General features: G+C 43.7%; 1 protein-coding gene across 1 annotated transcript in view; it reads left to right on the forward strand.

Moving 5' to 3' along the window:
• Positions 1–6,906: 6,906 nt before the first annotated feature.
• The window catches only part of LOC105547675 (uncharacterized protein C10orf67-like), a 76,727-nt gene continuing 60,117 nt past the window's right edge, over positions 6,907–23,516 (forward strand). The window contains 2 exon segments of the mRNA XM_011991335.1: positions 6,907–7,115; positions 18,558–18,678. Coding sequence (XP_011846725.1) covers positions 6,907–7,115; positions 18,558–18,678 — 330 coding nt within the window.

Consider the following 23,516-nt stretch of genomic DNA (forward strand, 5'->3'; position numbering starts at 1 on the left):
TACCCCGAAGTGTTGGGACTGGCATAGTTTCCCCATGCCTAGCCCTTTAAAAAAAATAGAGATGAGGTCTTACTATGTTGCCCTGGCTGGTCTGAACTCCTGGGTTCAAGTGATCCACCTGCCTCAGCCTCCCCAAGTGCTGGAATTACAGGCATGAGCCACCACACGCAGCCAAGTATACTATCTTCAAGATTCCTTCAGCTCCAAAAACTCTGGCATTGCAACAATCCAAAGCAGTCCTACGTCAGTGACAAAGAAATGTGAACTTCTGTTCAATGGAAAATAACTTCAGCTATATCAAACCACCCCCCAGAGAATAATTCAAGCTAGAAATAACTAAAAGTTCAGAATTGAAATAACATTTTTAAATTGTTTCATGCACACACCTGCCTTTTTAAGAGAGTATATTAAACCTAGTTACATTAAAAGTAGTCAATGAGTCATGGTCATTATTATGAACCTTAGTTAAAAAAACTAAATAACACTGTAAAAGACAGTGATGTCCTCAGGGCCAGTGACAAATAAAGATTTATTTGCTTCTTGCAATGGCCTAGACTTCTCGTGTTATTGAAATTTCAGTTTTGAATTTCTATAGTCCTTCAATGCCTTTGTACATTATATTTTTTTAAGTGACAGGATCTTGCTATGTTGCCCAGGCTAATCATGAACTCCTGGCTGCAAGTAATCCTCCCACCTTGGCCTCCCAAAGTGTTGAAATTACAGATGTGAACCACTGTGACGAGTCCATTACTTTTCATTGCTATCAGTGTACTGATTGTCTACAATAGCCCAACTCCCCACTTTAACTGTAGAAAGTTAAAAAAGGAGAAGGAGGAGGAGGAGGAGGAGGAGGAGGAGAAAGAGAAGGAGAAGAAAAGAGAAAAAAAGGAAAGTAGACCTCACATTCTGTGGCAATTGAACATAATGAAAAAGATACATAGGGCCTGAATAAGAGGTTAAGAAGACTTCCTAGAAGTAAAGCAAATAAGTTTTAGGCATGAACTCTGTAGCCTCTATAGGTGCCCATCTTTTTGCCTAATTTTTTACTCTCACAAATATTGCACGAAGATGAATTTCTAGGATGACTACACTCCGGCTAGACAGTGTGGTAATGTATTTGATTTTCTACCGCTACCCAGCAGCACACATTCATAATTAAATTGCTAATGTGTGTTTGACAGCTTTAGAGATACTTCTTCAGCCATCAACAAAACTAACATTATCAGAAGAACCGAAGTAATTTGCCCCTCATGACAGTTTGGTGAGAAAAAGATGGCAAAATAATTAAGTATGGAGGCTCTGGAGCAGAAATGTCTGTGCTTGAAGCCTGCTTTTACCCCTTGCAAACTGTATGAACTTGGGCAAGTAAATCAACCTCCTGTGTCTCCACTTTCTCATTTTTAAATTGCGGGGAATCCTGTTCTTGTAAGGGTGAGCTGCTCTCTGAACTATTTTAGCTCATCCGCATTTGTTAAACAACTTTTTTTAAAAAAATTTACTTATTTGTTTTCAAAATAGGGTTTTGCTCTGTCACCCAGGTTGAAGTTCAGTGGATTGATCACAGCTCACTGCAGCCTCAACCTCCTGGGCTCAAAGTGACCTCCCACCTTAGCCTCCTCAGTACCTAGGACTACAGGCGCACACCATCACATCGGTAGTTTTTGTTTTTTGTGGAGGCTGGAAGGGTTTTGCTGTGTTTCCCAGGCTGGTCTCGAACTCCTGAGCTCAAGCCATCTGCCTGTCTTGGCTTCCCAAGGTGCTAAAATTACAGGCATGAGCCACCACACACAGCCTCTTGAACATCTTTAAATTCACGAATGCCAGCCCAATTCTAACATTTATTGTACCAGTCAATAGGCCACTACATTCACCAATAAAAACCTACTTCTGACATTCAGTAAATTAATTAGCACAGGGCAGCTTGTTCATCAGTATTCAATTCACAGCAGAGCTTGGCGTAGTCCTTTTTATGATGCAGGCTTCCTGATTCACAGTGAATGGGCCATCTCCGAACCATACATTCCTGATTGGCACCTTGGTGATGGCATAATCTATGTAACGGACACGTAATACCTCTTAGTGTAGACTGAAGAAGGCCCAGGTAAGTTAACAGACATCGTAACAATAACAAACTTGGGTTCCACACTACCCTATTCTATGTTTAACATTCCTCTCTAGTTCTCAAAATTGCTACATTTGAATTTTCGGTACTACATTTCTGAGACAGAGTTTGAAGCTGCAGGATGATAAAGGGTACTTAATTTCGCAGATGCAGAAGTATTAATGAGAGAGCCATGCTGACTGCCTGGTAAAGTGTGACTTGGTGGTACCTTGTGGGCATGCCTTGACTCTGAGTCTAGTCCTCATGTAGACAGCTCTGAACACTGTATTTTATCAGTTTATTTAGGTGAGACTACAGGGGAATATTCACACTAGCCAAAATCACACTTGCTATCTAGATTAAGACTTCTTGGCATCTGTGTACCCAAGAATATGAATTAGTTGTTTGCACGTTGCCCTGTGACACTAGAAAAAGAACAGAGAGAACCAGATGGTCCTATGGGGCACTTTATCCAAGTTATTGTGGGAAAGCCTCATGAATGTCCTGCTTCTCAAGAGAGTAGATCCCTCTAGGGTCTGATTAAATGGAGCCCCAGAAAGGATCTCTGCCTGATAAATTCTTATTAACTACCTTATTTCACTGATTCTAAGATATACAGTTTTTCACTTTTTTTTTTTTTTTTTGGTGGGGGAGTAGGGTGCTACAGAGTATCTGTCGCCCAGGCTGGAGTGCAGTGGTGCAATCTCAGCTCACGGCAACCTGTGCCTCCCAGGTTCAAGTGATTCTCCTGCTTCAGCATCCCAAGTAGCTGGGACAACAGATGCATGCCACCACACCTGGATAATTTTTGTATTTTTAGTGGAGATGGGGTTTTGCTATGTTGGCCAGGCTGGTCTCAAACTCCTGGCCTCAGGTTATCTGCCCACCTGGGCCTCCCAAAGTGCTGGGATTACAGGTGTGAGCCACTGCATCCGGACAGGTTTTCACATTTCTAACATGAAATTTTGGTGTATCATTTTGGTATATCCTTGAAATGGTAGTGTATCATACAGTCCATGGTGTGTCAAGGTATAATCATAGTTGGCAGCATTTTTTTCTATGTGGCACAGAAAATAAAGACGCATCCTAAAGGATGCAATCTTAGACGGTATGAAACATGATGACTGCCCTTGTATTACTCTCCAGACTTCAACTTGTCCTGAACCGCCTCACCCTACATTCCAATATGTGGGTTACAGTTTTCCTAGGTTTGTTCTGGGCACTAGGATCCTCTCTGGTCATTTGAACAGACTGGAGATCACCCAAACTTCCCTCAGCAGTAAGTTTACAAATTCTGTCTCAGGTGGGCTCACTTCTGCAGACAGCTAAGCCCTAACGTTTATTTATGTATGTATTTATTTATTTATTTATTCGAGATGGGCTCTCACTCTGTCATCCAGGCTAGAATATGGTGGCACAAACATAGCTCACTCTATCCTTGACTTCCCAAGTTCAAGCGATCCCCCTGCTGCACCCTCTTGGGTAGCTGGAACACTAGGTTCTTGGCTAACTAAAAAAAAAAAAAAAAATTTTTTTTTTTTTTGGCAGAGATGGGGTCTCCCTACGTTGCCCAGGTTAGTCTTGAACCCCTGAGCTCAAGCAGTCCTCTCACCTCAGCCTTCCAAAGTGCTGGCATTACGGGCCCAACCTACCCCTGTCATTTTCTTCATGTTCACGACTATTTCTTTCTCTCTTTTTAATTTTTTATAGAGAGAGAGTCTCACTGTTGCCCAAGCTGCCCTCTAGCTTCTGGGCTCCGCCCACCTCAGCCTTCTAAAGTGCTGGGATTATAGGCGTGAGCCACACGCAGGCCTACTCTCTTTTAAACAGTGATGATCTAAACTTAGAACCAAATAGAGGAAATCTTTTACTCCAGTGCTCAAGGACATTTGGCAGCAAGGATCCAAATTCCACATCCACAGTTGCGCCTGCCCCAAACCCCCTAATGGGCTTGTCATCTTGGTTTTCAGCTTTAGTCAGGTGACAAACGCTTATTGATGGACTTTCACAGAGTGGATATGCTGTCTCACAGCAGCAAAATTTAAGACATTAAAATGATCTAGTCTCAGGATTTTTTCCATAAAGGATTGAGTAGCATAATATTGTCCTGGCTAAGAGCCTTACTATGTCCTTCCCAAGACTTTATTTAAGAACTTTGGTTATGGATGAAGCATGACATAAAACAAGTTTACATAACAGATCCACCACCACATAATCATATATTATAGCTGATGATAAAAGAAAAATAAGCACTTCACATGTGATGACTCTCTAGAAAGAATTTAAATTACAAACCTAAACTGAAACCTCTTGGCTCTTATTAGACCATAGAACTGATACTATCCAACTGGAATATATAAATTACTATGTTTAGAGTCAGCACTTGACTCTTAATCAAATCCTCATGCTACTTAATCTGAGATGTTATCACTTTTAATAACTGGTAGGCGATATTTTTATATAAATATATATTCTATTTATACATGTGGTATGTCAGAAAAGCACTTTAAATTTTAAAATTATACCTGAAGTCCTATTAACTGAAAAGTAAAAACAATTTTAGCTTACAAAATGTTCAATTGTTTAAACACTGAATTCTTTTTTTTTTTTTTTGAGACAGAGTCTCACTCTGCCGCCCAGGCTGGAGTGCAGTGGTGCAATCTCAGCTCACTGCAACCTCTGCCTCCTGGGATCAGGTGATTCTCATGCCTCAGCCTCCCAAGTAGCTGGGATTACAGGCGTGCATTACCATGCACAGGTAATTTTTGGTTTTTTTAGTAGAGACAGGGTTTCACCACATTAGCCAGGCTGGTCTTAAACTCCTGACCTCAAGTGATCTGCATGTCTCAGCCTCCCAAAGTGTTGGGACTACAGGCGTGAGCCACCGAACCCAGCCAAAACATTGAAATCTTTAAACAGTGTTTTCCCTAGTAGTAGTTTAGGAAGAATGAATAGAGTCCTTCAAAAGCCTAGTTGGTATTTCTCTTGCTGTTGCCTCATGCATGTGCTGTTTGTTTTTCTGCTTTATAGATTACTCCAACTCTTCTTTGAGAAACATTCATTATCCAGTTTTTACTTGTGAGAAAACAGAGGCTCTGAAATGTTGACTTACTTGCCCAAAATTCTAAATTAAATTTCAAAGCCTATATATATTCAACGTTTACTGCAGAGTTCATGAGCTTTCCACTAAAGCCATCAATGAATTTAGCATGTGCTACAAGAGGCCTGGGTTTAACATGACAAATGTTTTGACCACGCCGGCGCCAGTTACTATAGGTGAGAATGTGATCTGAAATAAGCAATTTTACAAGCCGGAACACCTGTGAGATAAAATACAGGTAACTGACAAGAAGAGAAGTATTATGTAGTTAACGGTTTCAAAAACAATCATCATCATAGCTTGGTCTCTTACACACTGAAATCTGAAACTCCTTGATATGCTATAGCAAGGTTTCAAACAAAGATGTTTTGTTCAATGCATGTTTTTGTGGGATGGTGTAACTATGCAGGCTGTATCAGTCAACAAACGCTGTACAGAGCTGACCAATGACTCATGAAATCTTCTGTGCCATCTCTCTCCTCAGTTTCAAACTATTCATTTATAATTGCACTAGCAAAATAGCCAACGGCTTGTCACATTCTTTACACTGTCTTGGCCCAGCTCTAAAGAGATAGGTTTTTAAATTTTAACTTAAAATTTTAATATGTATTTTAAAACATGTATATGCATTGTGGTAAAATATCACTTAGGAAAAAGAAAAATTATTGTAGATATATAAATTTCTTTCTTTTAAAATACCTTTTGATTATATAATAAAAAATCCCCAAATAAAGTCTTAAGTTAGAGTTTGAAATTAAAAACCTCCACAGAGTAAAAGTAACTTTTTCTCTTCTCTCTTCACCTCCCTCCCAAAAAATAAGCCTTCACAGAAGATGATTTTGGCATTGGTTATGATATTTTATTGGCATTTGGGGCTTTTAATCTTTGTCTTTAAACATAAGAGTAGTGATAATGCTACAGTGCTTTTGTTTTCCTATTTTGAGCTTCTAAATCCAACTAAGTTCTTTTTCACTTATTGTTACAAGACAGAGAAGCCGGAACGGTGGCTCACGCCTGTTACCTAGCACTTTGGGAGGCCGAGGGAGGCAGACTGCCTGAGCTCAGGAGTTAGACCAGCCTGGGCAACACGGTGAAACCCCGTCTCTACTAAAAATAAAAAAAATTAGCCGGGCTTGGTGCTGTGTGCCTATAGTCCCAGCTACTCGGGAGGCTGAAGCAGGAGAATTGCTTGAACCGGGGAGGCAGAGGTTGCAGTGAGCCGAGATCGCGCCACTGTACTCCAGCCTGGGCGACAGAGCGAGACTCCGGCTCCAAAATAGGAAGAAGAAGAGGAAGAGAGAGAAGAAAAAAATTATTTTTCTGTAGATAATATATTGAAATGCAGATGTAGTATAGACAGTTCTAAACCAATGACATTTTAAAAAGAAAATTAGACAATGTTTACAGAAAAACAATGGCAATGACATACTGATATTAGAATAGGTGTCTCCTATTAGTTGACAATGAGTTATACATAACTTAAAACTAAGAATGACAACAGTTTCACTATAAACTCTATTATTGTAGAAATTTGGTAAAATTGAATTCCACACTAGATGATATAGTTCAAGACTTAACGCCTTATGTTCTCACCTGACCTTATTAAATAGAAATCTGTTTAATCTCTGCAAGGAAATATTTTGTCCAGGAAAGTCTACGTTTGTGGTAGGTGGAGGCAGTTTATTAGGCAGCCTGCTCTCCTCTTATGATGGCCTTGGTCCGGGATCGCAGGGCTCATTATATCATGAGCATAGTTATTACATGGGTTCACTGTTTTTCCTTCTCCCTGAGGGGGACCTTTGGCACACGCTAGGAGGCCATGAAAGCCAAGGCCACCGAGCTGTGGCTCTGGCGCGCGCGTAGGAAGCGAGAAGCTCGGGAATCCAAGCCCCCGCAAATGCGCGGGTCCACGAGGTAGGCCAAGCTCCGCGCCTGGGTAGAGGAGGAAGCGAGCAGGGTCCGGGGGCGTGGCAGGAGGCTGAAGGTTTATTTACAGGGGTGCAGCTTTCTTTTGGGGTATCGCAGCGGCCGCCAGGCTGTGGCTGCCTTGTGGGGAAGCCTTGAGGCAGGCGGGACAGTGGAAGCGCAGCGGGGTTGCTCGGGAGCCCGCCCAGCCTTCTCCTACCCCTCTCCACTCCCCAATCCCCTCCTCCTGCGCGTGCTCCCTCCCCATCCTCCTTCCCATCTCTTCCCCCTTCCTCCCACTTCTTCCCCCTCTTCCTTCCCTCCACACCTCCTCTCCTTCCTTTCCCTCGCCCGTTCCCGTCCCTCTCCCTCTCCCCCCCACCCCCACCCTATCCTCTTCCCAACCTTCTCCCTATCCCCCTCCTCCCCATCTCCTTCCTCCTTCCCCTCCCTCTTTCCTCCCTTCTCCTCCCCACCCCGCTCCCCGCCCCTCTCCACCCGCGGCCCTCCTCGGCCCCCGCCCACGGATTCCAGCGCTTCGCCGGTTCCCTGGGAGTCGCCATAGCAACGGACGCTGGGTTCCTGACTCCGACTCAGCCCAGCAAGCGGCTCCGCGGGAGGCGCACGTCCCGGGCTGCGATGGCGAACTGGGGCGACACGCCTGAGACAGAGGAATGCCGGAAGATCCTGGAGGGCCTGGAGGCCTCCACTGAACAATTCCAGTTCAACCCCAGGTGACCCGCGATAGAGGCAGTCCCCGGCAGCCCGCCCCGGAGCCCTCGCACCCCGGTCCTCGCTCAACGCCTTTCCAGGCCCCTTGCTCCAGCCGCTGGGCTTCAGTTTTTTGTTTGTTTTTCGAGGGGATCACTGTCCGAAAAGAGCTGCAGTTTTCACTTCTTCAAGTGTATAGCTGGACACTAAGAGCACGGACTCTGGAGCCAGACTGCCCGGGTTCCAGAATCTTGGCGACCCTCTCACAGGGGCCGTGAGTTAGGCGACTGATTTCTGTGTGCTTCAGTTTTCTCAGCGGGAAATAATCGTTCATGAACGATGAAGAGTAGTGCCTGCTTCATAGATCATAGTGAATATTTAATGAGCTAATCTAGGACACAGTACCCGTCTTAGTCCCCTCGGGCTGCTGTAACAAAACAGGATAGGCTGGGTGGCTTATAAGCAACAGGAATTTGCTTCTCCCAATTCTGGAGGCTGGGAAGCCCACTGGCAGATTCCGGGTCTGATGAGGGTCACTTCTGCACAGACAGTACCTCCTGGCTGTGTCTTCACATGGTGCAAGGGGCAAGGGGCAAGGGGCAAGGGAGTTTTCCCCCACATCCCCCACACCCGCTCCCACTTTGCCTTTAGAAGGACACTAATCCCATTTATAGGGCTCCACTTTCATGACCTAGTCACCTCCAAAGTCCACACCTGCTAATATGGTCATCTTGGGGCTTAGGATTTCAGCATGAATTTTCAGGAGACACAAACATTCAGACCATAGCAGAATCATAGAAGTGTTTGCCGATGTCATTATTTGCTATTCCTTGATCCTTGTTTATAACCCCTCCCTTTCATAATCCTTTGCCCCCTGTGTTCTAGCTTTGTTGTTTATTTGGATAATGTAGAGTTGATGTTTCTGGGAAAATGCAAATTTCTTTCTAAAAACCTTTTCAAATCAATAGGTAGCCAGAACTAGCTTAGCTGCTATGGGAGAACTTACCATTGTATTAGGCAGGGACCTCATGGTGCCAGGTGGGCTAGCTTAGGGGCAAGCCCCTCACACAGAAGCAGCTCCAGGGTAAGAAGAAAGGACCACAGTTGTCCTAGCCCAGCAGTGGGACTGACCCAGTGAGGCAGTGCTGCTGGGCTCGGCTTCCCTAGCTTCACTGTATTCAATGGGTACGTTTGTTAAAATGGGTCAGGGTGTACGGGACCTGGTCTAGTGATGGTTGTGAATAGCATTTATTAGAGGCAGCATGTGGTAAACACCAGAGGCACACGGCGTCTACCCTGTTCTAGTGTTTGCTGATAGGAATGGTGTCCTGCCCTGGACTCCTTGGCATTCCATGGTTGGGTAGCTCCCCCCAAAAAATGCACCTGCTGGGCTCAAGGGCAGACCAATGGTGCCAGGGTGCTCATTGACTGAAGAAAATAACCACTGACGCCCATATTCATTCCTCTTCACCCAAAGTACTAGGGCAACTGAGCCAGTGCCTGGGTGTGAATGAGAGAGGCTCAGGTGCTGAATGTGGTCTACAAAGCAGACAAAAGCCCAGCCTTTGTGGAGTTTGCATCTTAGTCAGGAACTGATGATAAACTAGATAAACAAGTAAACTATATAATAAGTTAGATAGTGGTTAGTGATAAGGAAGAAACCTAACACAGGGAGGGAGAAGAGGAAAGTGAGTGACTGAGTGTGTGTGTGTGGCAAGTGGGGAGGGAGTTGTGATTTAATTTTTTTTTTTTTTTTTAGAGCCAGGGTCTCACTTTGTCATCCAGGCTGGAGAGTAGTGGAATGATCATGGCTCAGTGCAGCCTTGAACTCCTGGAGTCTAGCGATCCCTCCACCTCAGCCTCCTGAGTAGCTGAGACGACAGGCACACCCCAGCATGCCTGGCTAATTTTTTTTAATACAGGGTCTTGCTGTGTTGCCCAGGGTAGTCTCAAACTCCTGGGCTCAAGCAGTCCTCCAGCCTCGACCTCCCAAAGTGCTGGGATTACAGGCATGAGCCACCATGCCCGGCCTGGATTGCAGATTTTAGAAATGGTGATCAGGGAAGGCTTCACTGAGAAAATGACATTGAGGTGAAGACTTGCAGGCTTGAGGGGGGAGCCCTAAGAATCTATCAGGGTACCAAGTGTTCCAGGCAGAGAGAACACTGGGTAGAAAGACGGTGCCTGGATGTCCTAGGAGCAGCAAGGAGGCCAGTGTGGCTGGAGCAGAGAGGGAGAATAGTGGAGGTGAAGTCAGAGGGAAGGGGTTCAGTGCCTGTGGTGAGGGACTTTAGACTACCGTAAGGACTCCAGCTTTCACTTTGAGATGGGAAGCCATGAGAGGATTGGGAAAGAGGAGTGACATGATTTGATTTATCCTTCAATGGGATTACTCTGACTGCTGTTTTGATAATGGACTATAGTGAGGACGAGGGCAGAAACAAGGAAACAGGAGACTATTATAATATTCCTTGTGGAAGATGACTTTGGGGTAGCAGTGGTTGGAGGTCCAGAGAAACCTTGATGAACAGGTAGAATGGAATTGCCAGTAACCGGAAAAGGGAAGATAATGAGATGAACAGGTCTGAAGGGAATATCATAAGCTTACTTCTGGTCATGATATGTCAGCAGTGACTATTAGACATCAGTTTAGGCTGTTAAGTAGGTAGTTGATTAGATGAGTCTGAAGTTAAGAAGAGAGGTTCAGCTCGGCTATATCAGTTTGGAAATAATTAGCACAAAGATGGTGTCTTAAGCTGAGAGCCTTGGTGACATCAGCCAGGAAGTGAGTGTAGTTAGAGAAGTTTATGAGCCATGGGGCACATCAAAGTTCTGTGTTCTTTGAAGAGGAACAAAAGAAAGCAATATTCTTATTTAGCACTGAGAAATATGCCACAGTGAAAGTTTAGCACACCTAATGCTATCTTCATTGACTGATTTATTAATAAACATTTGTAGGATGGATAATTCTAGGATTCAGTGAGAAGAGTCATTGCATTTTATTAATACATATCTATAGGTCTGTTTTCCAAAATAAATTAGGATGTTAATTTTGTATCTAATTTATTTTTAAAAACATAATTATCTTCCCCAAATTCTGTTTTATGCATAACAACCAACTTATTACTCAGAAATAGAATTGCTGAACCTATAAGTAAAGACTGTGTAGGAACCACTTAGCTAATTTGTTGTGATGTGGGTTTCCATTCTAGGCAGCAGGGTTGTTAGCTAAAATTAGAGACATTTGGAATTTGAAGGGACACTGAAGAAAAAATCTTCCTCTTTCACTTAGATTCTGAATGGGCTGGACCTTTTTTAGTCAGTCACATAAACAGTTAGGACTGGTGAAACTGGAGAGTCATGGGCTTATCCTCATCAGAGATTTAGAAGAAGAATCTGCCACTTCCAGCCCCCCCTCTGTCACCCAGGCTGGAGTGCAGTATTACGGTCACAGTTCACTGCAGCCTCTGATCCCTGAGCTCAAGGGATCCTCTCACTTCAGCCTCCTGACTAGGTGGAGCCACAGGTGTGTTCCACCATGCCCAGCTAATTTTTTTTTTTTTTTTTTTTTTTTTGTATTTTTGTAGAGACGGGGCTTCACCACGTTGCCCAGGCTGGTCTCAAATTCCTAAGCTCAAGCAGTCTGCCCTCCTTAGCCTCCCAAAGTGCTGGCATGAGCCACAGCAGCCAGCCTGGACCTGATTTTAAAATATCATATTGTATTATTGTAATATTATGGCACCAGAAATAACTGAAAACAGAATTTCAAATTTCTAAATCATATCCTGAAAAAAATATATTGATAAAAACTATTCACATTCCATAAACCACCCATGATAGGTCTTTTGCTTAAAATGGGAAGGAACAGAAAAACATACGTGTTCGTGCTTAATGACAAATGTGGCTGAATAGTAAAAAGGAGCCACTTACCACTAGGTAAGGTAAAGGATTGCATTTCTAGCCTGGAAAAGTGAATCACTGAGGTCTGTTAAATGTGCAGCAGTGTAGACTATACAGAAACAGAGTTAGTTCCCATGGCTGTTTATATTTACTATATTGATGTAGCCCTCGGGGTCCAGATAGGAGGCAGAAACCTCACCGCTAACTTGGACAGGGACTATTTCCTGTACTTTTTTAAACAGTAAGAAGGAATTTTAACTAGTAAAAGGCAGTAAGGTGGTAAAAGAAGACTCTAGGCAATACAGTGATAGTAAATGCAAAAAGCAGCTATGACCTCCAGGTCTGAGGAAGAGGAAACAGGGCAGGAACTAAGGAGTTAGAAGACCCGCCCTTGAAGGCTGAGATTAGGATGATACCTCTTTGGAGAAGACATGGTGGCAGAGAAACTTGCCAGAGGGCGTGACAACTGCTGGTCTGCAGGGATGGCTTGCCCAGTGGCTGCAAAACTTGCTGAAAGGTACAGACAGGTCAAAGTTCCTTACCTAGTTGTGAGATCCAAATCTTCATTCCTGGAGGTCCTGACTTCCTAAAAGTTCTGCTTTTTTTTTTTTTTTTTCCTGCCTTTTTTCCATTAATCTTTACTACTGGGCACGGAAACACTAAGAGGCACCCCAAAGAATCCTTTGGGTTCCAGACAGAATTCTCCTTGACTCCATTGTTCACCAGCAACCTAATTGCCCCGTGGTATTCAGAATCAATCACTTCAGCTGGTAGAGTGATCCCCTTTTCTGCCTTTGTTTCAGCAGCATAAGGATCACAAAGTGACCGGTCATTAGTGTCATCTAATTCAATAGAATTTCTGTTATATTTTCTGGTGGAAACAACATTCTTCCCTTGTGAACTAAGACTTCCAAACCAGCAGATCCTAAAGTTGCAGAGACGGGAAACTATAATTTTCGGCATGAGTTATTAGGCATAAGAGTGAGAGGTGCCTCTTCATTCTTGGACCTATGACTGTAGAAGAGATAGCACCATATACTTTCAAAGCATATACTGTGTCCTGTGAGACAGAACTACATTCTTTCATGGATTTGCTTCTCCCAAATATTGCTGGCAGTACAGGTGTGTGCCACCATGCCCAGCTGATTTTGCTTTTGTTTTTTTTGTGGAGACAGGGTCTATGTTGCCCAGGCTGGTCATGAACTCCTGGGCTCAAGCGATCTTCCCGCCTCAACCTCCCAAAGTGCTGGGATTGCAGGCATGAACCACTGTGCCTGGCCTTAAATGAATCTTCAGCAAGCTATTTGACCTTAGGCCAGCCACTTCTGGGTAATGGGTTATATGGTAAGATCACTGATTTCCATGGGCGTGAATCCATTGCTGCCTGTCTTTTGGTGTGAAATGAGTTCCTTGATGGGAAGTGCTCCTGTGAGAACACCGTGATGATGGATAAGGTATTCTGTAAGGTCATGCCTTGTGGTTCTGGCCAGTGTGGTATAGTCAGGGAATGCAAATCCATATCCAAAATACATGTGTGTTCCAGTGAGGGTGATGGAAGAGGTTCAGTGCTATCAACCTGTCGCTAGGTGGCTGGCTATTCCCTCTGGTTCATGCTGCCATATTGGGAGGTCTGTATTGATCTCTGCTGTTGACTAGTTAGGCACTCAGCACCTGTGGTAGCCAGGCCAGCCTTGGTAAGGGGAAAACCACGTTGTTGAACGCCATCCCTGACACCATGGCCATTTTGTTCAAGGGCTATCAAGCAAGCAGGGGTGACTGCAAAAGGAAACTGACCGATATCCACAGAGCGTGTCATTTTGCCTAATTATTTAACTACTTTCTCTGCAGTGGATTCCCTTGAGTGAGCATTCAGATGCCGCACAAACACCTGTACAGTCTGTGCCCGTTTTCAAAGGCTCATTCACAGAATTCTTCCCAGACATTCTTGACATCCATCTCTCAATCTGTTCCTTCCAAGTTCCTGACCATCCTGCTAACTCTTTAGCAGCTGCCCATAAATTAATATCGATACGTAATTCTGGCCATCCCTCATCCAGAAAAAATAGACAACCAAATATACTGCTTCTAGTTTATTCAGTGAGAGGATTTACCTTCATGATTGTCCTTCAGGGTCACCTCTGAGTGTGGCTCTGAGACTGCAGGTAACTACCAGCTGGTGAGAAGCCCATCTGTGAATCAGGCTTGAGGTTTTCTCCCTCAGTCACCTGGTCATAAAGAACTTCTCGGGTTGGGTTGTCAGGGCTTTAACTTTAGTAGGCATGGTTCAATTTTTCCCCTCATTAACCTTGACCTTGTTGAGTTGGTGCCTACCAAGGCCCTCTATTTTAAATTTACCGTTCTTTTCTTTGTAATAAATTACTATTTTCTAGGTATTACAATTTCCTTTTTTCTAAAACTTATACTAACCAGACATGGTCACCAATGATGACTCTTCTCTTTTATTTTTATTTTTTTATTTTTTGAGGCAGGATCTCACTCTCTCATCCAAGCTGAAGTGCAGTGACACAATCCAAGCTCACTGCAGCCATAACCTCCCAGGCTTAGGTGATCTTCCCACCTCAGCCTCCCAAGTAGCTGGGACTACAGGTGTGTGCCACCACACCTGGCTAATTTTTTGTATTTGTTATAGAGACCAGATCTTGCCATATTGGCCAGGCTGGTCTCCAACTCCTAAGCTCAAGTGACCCACCCACCTCAGACTCCCAAAGTGCTGGGGTTACAGGTGTGAGCCACTGCACCCAGCCTGATGACTCCTATCTTAATGTCACCTTTATGATGACTGCCACATGGTAATTCTCTGCCTTTTTTCTATTTTTTTCTACATTTATTAGAGCTTCCCATTCTCATTTATTTGTTCATTCATATCAGTATGGATTGATGGATTCCTATTTTATTCAATGGCTTATAATCTGATGCTTTCATTATTGATTTTGATGTTTAAATTGTCTTAAATATGTCCAGTGGGTGTTTCTTCAGTCTAGTTTCTTCATCATTTTTACATTTTCCCATCATCTTTTGAGCATTTCTTCACTTTATGGCAAACAAAATGTTTCAGGCTCTTTTTATACTTTTGCTTTTATATAATTTTATATACTTTTATTCCAGTCTTGGAATGAACCATTTTTTCAAGGAGACTTCATTTCTTTTAGTGGAGGATGGTTTTTAGAAACCAACATCTGGGGCCAGGCGTGGTGCCTCACACCTGTAATCCCAGCACTTTGGGAGGCCGAGGCAGGTGGATCACTGAGGCCAGGAGTTTGAGACCAGCCTGGCCAATATGGGGAGACCTCATCTCTACTAAAAATACAAAATTAGTCAGGTGTGATGGTCCACGCCTGTAATCCCAGCTACTTTGGAGACTGAGGCGTGAGAATCACTTGAACATAGGAGGCAGAGATTGCAATGAGCTGAGATCACGCCACTGTACTCCAGCCTGGGTGATAAAGCAAGACGCTGTCTCAAAAAATATATTGAAAAGAAAAAGGAGAAGAAAGAAAAGAAACCAACATCTGAGTGTTAGATGTGCTTATCACTACTGGGGTGCCATTCTTCTAGGCCCTCTCATTGGACAGAACTAGAAACAGATATGTATAAATATATGCACATACATATATATTCACATATATATGTGCACACATATATGCACCTGCAACTATTTATGTATCTATGTATCTATATTTATAAAAGCATGCATTCATACCAATTCTTCCCATTCCATTCCCTTGTCTCAGAGAACTTTCTAGTCTACTCTTTCCCTATGTTTGTAAATATCTTTCCTAGAACTGAAAAACTTGACTTCTGTCATTTTGAGAACATTTACTTACTCATTCAATGTATCTAGTCTCCCACTATTGTGGTCCTCTTCTCTGTGTGCCACCTCTGTGCTGCTTCCCCTGTTCCCCCAACTGACCCACATTCTTAGCCACCAGGCTTGCTGTTCTTCTATGCATGACTCTCAATTTTTTTTATGGACCCATGTCCTTGACCTCCATGTTGATTCCTTCACCCTGAGAAGGGAACAGAATGGAAGGCAAAAGAAGGTAGAAAAGAAAGTGGTTACATATAGTTTTTGATAGGTACAACTGTGGGGAGACTTAATCCTAGGCTGAGGGTATTGTTAAGGTACAGATGTATTTGGGGGAACATTTAACTAGCAGATATGTGACACATGAGTAAGTTACATGGGGTGTATGTAATGAGAAATGGTGCTCATCACTACCTCAGAATATATAGCATATTTTTATTTGTTTACTGTAATTAGTGTATGGAAAATTAAAAATTTTGTGGGATTAATTGAAGATCTTTATTTTGATATTTATTTTATTTATTTATTTTACTTCAAGGAGTTTTCACATTAAATGGCCTTTCTTAGTTGATATTGCTATGCTTTAATAGTTTTTTCCAAATATGATGAAAAACCTATGACATTTCAAAACATCAGAGTGACAGTAGAAACAACCACCACTGCGGTATTAATAATGGGTAACATTTCTTGAGGGCTTACTGTTGTATCAAGGATCATTCAAAATACTTCTAAGTATTAACACACTAAATTCTCACAGTAAGTCTATGAAGTGGGGACTATTATTTTCCATAAGAGGAAACTAAGGCACAGAAAGGTTTAGTAATTTATCTAATGCCATGTAGCTAGAGTACCAGTCAGGATGCTTTCAGCTACAGTTGACAGAAACTGCCAACAATTGGTGCATTTACTCTGTGACATTACAGGAAGACTGGAGGTATGACAGGTTTCAGAGCTAATTGAGTCAATGGCCAAGCAAAGTCATCAGTCAAATTTATTTCCATCTTTTTTTTTTTTTTTTTTTTGAGATAGAATCTTGCTCTGTCATCCAGGCTGGAGTGCAGTGGTGCGATCTCGGCTCATTGCAGCGTCTGCCCCCCTAGGTTCAAGCGATTCTTGTCCCTCAGACTCCCAAGTAGCTGGGATTACAGGCACGTGCTACCACACCCAGTTAATTTTTTATTTTTAGTCGAGGCAGGGTTTCGCCATATTGGCCAGGCTGATCTCAAACTTCTGATCTCAAGTGCTTCTCCCACCTTGGCCTCCCGAAGTGCTGGGATTATAGGCATGAGCCATCGTGCCCAACCTATTTCCATCTTTTTTGAAAGCTCATCATCTATGCCCTGGCTCGCTCCCCTTGTGGTCACCGAGTGACTGTGCCAGTTCTTGGCATTACTTCCACCCTTGGCAATATCCAGAGTGAAAGAAGAAAACTCTCCTCTGGTGCTCCCTTTGTGGGAGTCTAAAAAGCTTTCTTACTAGCTCCCAACAAATCTTTCCTAATGTCTCCCTCTTCAGACCTGGGTTCTACACCCATCCCTGGATATCCACTGCCAAGGAGGGTAGGATAACTGTGATGGGCGTAGCCCAGCTTGGAGTTACACTTGGCACTGGGAATATGGTCAACTTCATCTGAGTTCTGTGGGGGACAAATCTGAGGTTCAGCCAGCATACAAGAAGAGGGGAGTTGCCATGGGGTGCCCCGCATTGGGGTCTGCTCTTGTCAGCAGAAGAGGCGGGATAGAAGCACAGACATTCTGCCTTTGGCACCTACGCTGAGAAGTCTGATAATTCTACTTGGGCTTTTGTGGTTCTCTTATTTTAGCTGACATTTTAGAAACAGTTGTGGTAAGTTTGATCAAACTGACAGAGTGCATCCAGAAAATTGCCTTCTTAATGCTGTTTGAGATGCCTGTCCTTAGAAATCTGTAAAAAGAATTTACAAACACTTGCTCCTGGCCTATTCACATTTTTCAGGAATAATGTTTGAAAATCAAATATAGGAAGGCGGTGTGATCATCTTAAATAAGCAATTCTCAAACTTGTTGGTTTCAAGACCTCTCTATAGTCTTAAAAAATTATTGGCACCCTCAAAGAGATGTAGTTTATGTTGGTCCTGTCTATTGATAGTTGCCAGATGAGAAATTTAAAAGAAGAAAATTAAAATATATTTAAATTGATTCATTTAAAATAAGGATAAACCAGGTATGTGTTAATATAAATACCAGGTTTTATTTATTTTATTTTTCTGAAACAGGTTCTCTTTCTGTTGCCCAGGCTGGAGTATGGTGGTGCATTCATAGCTCACTGCAGCTTCAACCTCCTGGGCTCAAGCAATCCTCCTGCATCAGCCTCTCGAGTAGCTGGAAATAGCATATTTTAAAGAAAAACTAACTGTATTGTTCTAAAACAAAAACTTTCATGAGAAGAATATCACTGTTTCACATTTTGCAAAGCTTTTCCATGCCTGGCTTAATGGAAGAGAGCTGCTTCTGTATAATCTGTAGCCTCTGGAAAACTCCATTGACCATTTGTGACATAATGATAGTAAAAAAGACAAATAAAATCTTAATGCTATTATAAAATTAATTTGATCTCATAGATTTTCTAAAAGAGAATCCCAGAACCCCAGAGATCCTCAGCCCATACTTTGAGAACCACTATCTTAAAGGATTTCTGCTGAATAGGCCCATGCATAACCTAGGATGATTTCCAGCAGTAGCACAGGCAGTAACAGTATGGAAGATATTAAAAGCAGGTATATAAATTGATCATCTCAGAAAAGTGGAAATCAGTTGAGTATTCATAGAGCAATATGCCTCAGTCCAGGAAATTTGATAATCTCATTATCCTCATTAGCTCCAGATCACAAGAGCTAATTCAGAGGCTTCCTCACCTCACCAACCTCTTAGAATACTTAAAATATGATATGATTTACACAAAAAAAATACACACTAACATCTATTTCTAAGAAAATATATATGACATAAAGCACATTTCATTTCCTTTGTTTTCAGACTCAACATTTCAGATGATTTAAAGATTGGCTTTTTCAGCACAGACCATGCCACTCAAACCGATTCCAGTGAAATACTGTCAGTAAAAGAATTGAGTTCATCCACGCAAAAGTTAGCACAGGTAAATCTGAATTTGTTTTGAAACTTCTGAGAAAATTTTTGGCATTAATTGCCTTCATGTTTCTTTCATAGACAAAAGTGAACTAAAATTTTTAAAATGTTAGCATCTTTGACAAACAGCTGAATGATAGTTGTGCTTCAACAAATTAATATAAGCTACTACTTATATTTATGTCATACTTACGTATGTTAATTTGTTTAGTAAAGTATTTTGTTACTCTGGTTGGAAATTCTTTTGACATCTGTGAACATTTTCTATTTTTGATACTTTAAAAAATTATCAAACATTTTTGCATATATAATGGATAACTGTGTAACCCACCATCTCAGCTTTGCCAAATTTTGACATTTTGTTAAATTTTCTTTGAATTTTTTTTTTTTTTTTTTTTTTTTTTTGAGACAGTGTCTTACTCTGTCACCTAGGCTGGAGTACAGGGGTGTGATCATAGCTCACTGTAGCCTCCACCTCCAGGATTCAGGTGATCCTCCCACTTCAGCCTCACAAGTAGCTGGGACTACAAGTGCGTGCCACCATGCCCACCTAATTTTTTGTATGTTTTGTAGAGATGGGATTTTGCCATGTTTTTCAGGCTGGTATGGAACTACTGGGTTCAAGCAATCCACCCACCTCAGCCTCCCAAAATACTGAGATTACAGGCGTGAGCCGTCGTGCCTGGCCTGGATCTTTTTTGATTGTAAAGGAACATAGTATTGCATGTACGTTGGAGATGAAGAGTTATTATTAAAAACCCTAATCAATAAAGCTGTCACATGAGGTAGCATAACACTATAAATACTCTTGTCTACCTTGATTTTGTTTTTACACTTGGAAGTCGTTCCATATTGACACATAGAGCTTCCTCATTTATTTCACTAGTACATTACATCACAAAATGTGCATCATATATTTAGCTTTCCATATTGATGGACATTTTGGTCATTTCTAATATTTTACTGTGATGAATAGTCCTGCACATACTCATATGCCAGTAAATCTGTGATGTAAATTCTTAAAAGTGGAATTTCTGAGTCAGAGGATGTATGCATTAGTCATTTTGAAGGATATTGCCAAAGTGCCCTGCATAGAGATTGTACCAATTTACACTCCTGCTACTAACTTTTGAGAATGTCTCTTTCCTACATATTTGCCAATTTATTGTCTTCTTTTATACTTTCAGAAACATTTTATTTTACTCTTTTGTAACTAAGTGTGTCCAAATGACCATGTTATTGGTCAGTAGGATTCAGATGTAAATGGTCTATGGCAGCTCCGGGGAACCTTCTTTGAGACACAGTTCACATACGCCCTCTGTCACTTCTCCCCTCACTCCTCTTTCCCTCCCTGCTCCTTCCCATTCCCCTTCCCTTCCTTCCCTTTCCCTTTTCGCTTCCTTTTCCCTTCACTTTCCCTTTTCCCTTTCCCTCCCCTTCTTCCTGCCTGGTTCCCCTACCTACCCCCCAACCCCGTCCCCTCTCCATCCCCGTTCCCTTCCTTTCCCTTCCCGGTTTCCTTCCCGGTTCCCCTCCCCTCCCCATCCCGGTTCCCTTCCTTTACCTTCCCGGTTTCCGTCCCGGTTCCCATACCGGTTCCCTTCCCTTCCGGTCCCGGTGCCCTGCCCTTCCGGGTTCCCGTCCCGGTTCCCCTCTTTTCCCTTCCCGGTTCCCTTCTCCTCCCTTCCTGGTTCCCATCCCGCTTCCCTTCCCTTCCTTTCCTGGCTCCCTTCCCTTCCCTTTCCGGTTCCAGTCCTGGTTCCCTTCCCCTCCCTTCCCGGTTCCCGCCCGGTTCCCTCCCCTTCCCCTTCCCCTTCCCGTCCTGGCTCCCGTCCCAGTCTCTCCTCCCCTCCACTTCCTTCCTGGTTTCCTTCCCCTTCCCGGTGCCCGTACTGGTTCCAGTCCCAGTTTCCTTCCCCGTCCCCTCCCCTCGCTTCCCGGTTTCCCTCTTCTTCCCTCCCTTCCCGGTTTCCTTCCCCTTCTCTCCCATCCCGGTTTCCCTCCCCTTCCCTTCACGGTTTTCCTCTCCTTCCCATCCTGGTTCCCTTCACTCCCCGGTTCCCGCCCCGATTCCCTTCCCTTCTCGGTTCCATCCCGGTTCCCTTCCTTTCCCTTCCCGGTTCCCGTACCGGTTTTCTTCCCTTCCTTTATTACCGTACCAGTTCCCTTCTCTTCCCTTCCCAGTTCCTGTCTCTATTTCCTGTCCTGGTTCCCTTCTCTTTCCAGTCCCATCCCAGTTCCCGTCCCAGTCCCTTCCCTTCTTTTCCCAGTTCCCGTCCGGGTTCTCGTCGGTTCCCATCCCTTCCGGTTCTGTCCCGTCCCCTTCCCTTCCCTGTTCCATTTCCGGTTCCCCTCCCATTTTCCGTCCCGGTTCCCTTACCTTCCCGATCCCCTCCGTTCCCGGTTCTCATCCAGGTTCCCGTCCGGGTTCCCTTTCAAGTCCCCTCCCCTACTCCCCTTACCCTTTGTGGCTTCTCACCTTTTCCCTCCCTCTCCTCTCCCCTCCCTCCCTTCCCAGTTTCTCTTCCCTTCCCGTTTACCTTCCCTTCCCGGTTCCCATCGCAGTTCCCTTTCCTTCCCTGTTCCCGTCCCAGTTCCCGTCCAGATTCCCTTCCCTGTTCCAGTCCCGGTTCCGTTTCCGGTTCCCGTCTAGTTCTTTCCCTGACTGGTTTCTGTCCTGCTTCCCTTCTCTTCCTGGTTCCCTTTCCAGTTCCGTCCTGGTTCCCTTCCCTTCCTGGTTCCCTTGCCTTCCTAATTCCCTTGCCTTCCTGATTCCCTTCCCATCCTGGTTCCCGTTCCGCTTCCCTTCCCGGTTCCCTTTCCAGTTGGTTCCCATCCCTTCCCTTCCTTATTCCCTTCCCAGTTCCCGTCCTGGTCCCCTCCCCTCCCTTCCCAGTTTTCCTCCACTTCTCAGTTTCCCTCCCCTTCCCAGTTTCCCTGTCCTTCTCTTTCTTCCCAGTTTCCCTCCCCTTCTTCTCCCAGTTTCCCTCCCCTTCTTCTCCCAGTTTCCCTCCCCTTCTTCTCCCAGTTTCCCTTCCCCTCCCAGTTTCCCTTCCCCTCCCTTCCTATTTTCCCTTCCCGGTTCACTTTCCTTCCCAGTCCTCTTATTTTCCCAGTTCCCATCCTGGTTCCTGTTCCGGTTCCCTTTCCTTCCCTTGCCAGTTCTTGCCGCGGTTCCCATCCTGGTTCCCTTCCCTTCCCGGTTCCTGTCCGAGTTCCCTTCCCTTTTCTTCCCGGTGTGTCTGGAGTTGGTTCCTGCTGGTGGGTTCATGGTCTTCCTGACTTCAAGAATGAAGCCACAGACTTTTGTGGTGAGTGTTACAGCTCTTAAAGATGGCACGGACCCAAAGAGTGAGCAGTAGCAAGGTTTATTGTGAAGAGCAAAAGGACAAAGCTTCCATCCTGTGGAAGAGAGGGTGGGAGAGCATGGGCCACTGCCAGCTTTTATTCCCTTATTGTACCCTCCCATGTGTCCCATTTCTGTCCTATCAAAGTGCCCTTTTTTCAATCCTCCTGGTGATTGGCTACTTTTAGAATCCCGCTGATTTGTGTGTTTTACAGAGCGCTGTTTGGTGCGTTTTACGGAGTGCTGATTGGTACGTTTTACAATCCTCTTGTAAGACAGGAAAGCTCCCCAAGTCCCCACTGGATCCAGGAAGTCCAACTGGCCTCACCTGTCACCAGTTCCCATCCTGGTTCCCTTCTCGGTTCCCTTCCCTTTCCCTCCGGTTCCTGTCTCGGTTCCCTTCACTTCCTGTCCTGGTGCCCCTTCCAGTCCCCTCCCTTTTTCTCCCCTCCCCTCCTTTCCCTGTTTCTCTCCCCTCCCTTCTTTTCGCGGTTTCCCTCTCCTCCCCTTTCTTCCTGGTTTCCTTCCCCTTCCCTCCCTTCCTGGTTTCCCTCCCCTTCCCTTCCCAGTTTCCCTCCCCTTCCCTTCCTGGTTTTCCTTCCTTTTTTCCTGCTTTCCTTTTCTTACTTCTTCTGCTAGAGCATGGATCCTACTGTTTGGACCATGAGGTTGAAACACTATACAGCAGAGTAATAAAACAGAAGAATCTTAGATCATTTCACCCATTGATTGCTTAGGTAGATTTCTAGGGAAATTAACTTATTTCTCATTTATGCTTATGTTACTTAGATTTTATTTATTTATTTATTTATTTTTTAGACAGGGTCTCACTCTGTCACGTAGACTGGAGTACAGTGGCAGGATCATAGGTGACAACAGCCTTGACTTCCTGGGCTCAAGTGATCCTCCCACCTCAGCCTACTGAGTAGCTGGGACTACAGGTGTGTGCCACCACAGCTGGCTAATATTTTTTCTACTTTTTTGTAGAGACAGGGTCTCAATATGTTGCCCAGACTGGTCCTAAATCCCTGGCCTCAAGTGATCGTCCTGCCTTGGCCTCCCAAAGTGTTGGGAATACAGGCATGAGTCACCAAACCTGGCTATTTGGATTTTTTGTTATAGCTGAACCAAAATTTGATACAAATGTTAGATTAAGGATGTCTTCTTCTATTTCTAATTAATAAAATACGTTTTTAAAAATCATGTATGACTGGGTTTGAATTCTTTTCATGGACTTACTGAGATGATCATGCAGTCATATGGCTTTTCTCCTTTATCTGATGATGTGGTAAAATTTGGTTTTTGAATAGTAAACCATCCTTTACCTCCTGAAATAAACCCAACTGGATCATTGGATCATAATATTTCTTTTTGCATTTCTACATTATTTGCTATTATTTTATTGAGGATTTATTTTCATCTGTTTGAAGTGAGATTGCCCTATAATTTTTTCTTTTCTTTTCTCTCTCTCTCTATCTTTTTTTTTTTTTTTTTTTTTTTTT

This window comes from Mandrillus leucophaeus, unplaced genomic scaffold (genome assembly GCF_000951045.1).
Source record: "Mandrillus leucophaeus isolate KB7577 unplaced genomic scaffold, Mleu.le_1.0 Scaffold394, whole genome shotgun sequence".
Lineage (NCBI taxonomy): Eukaryota > Metazoa > Chordata > Mammalia > Primates > Cercopithecidae > Mandrillus > Mandrillus leucophaeus.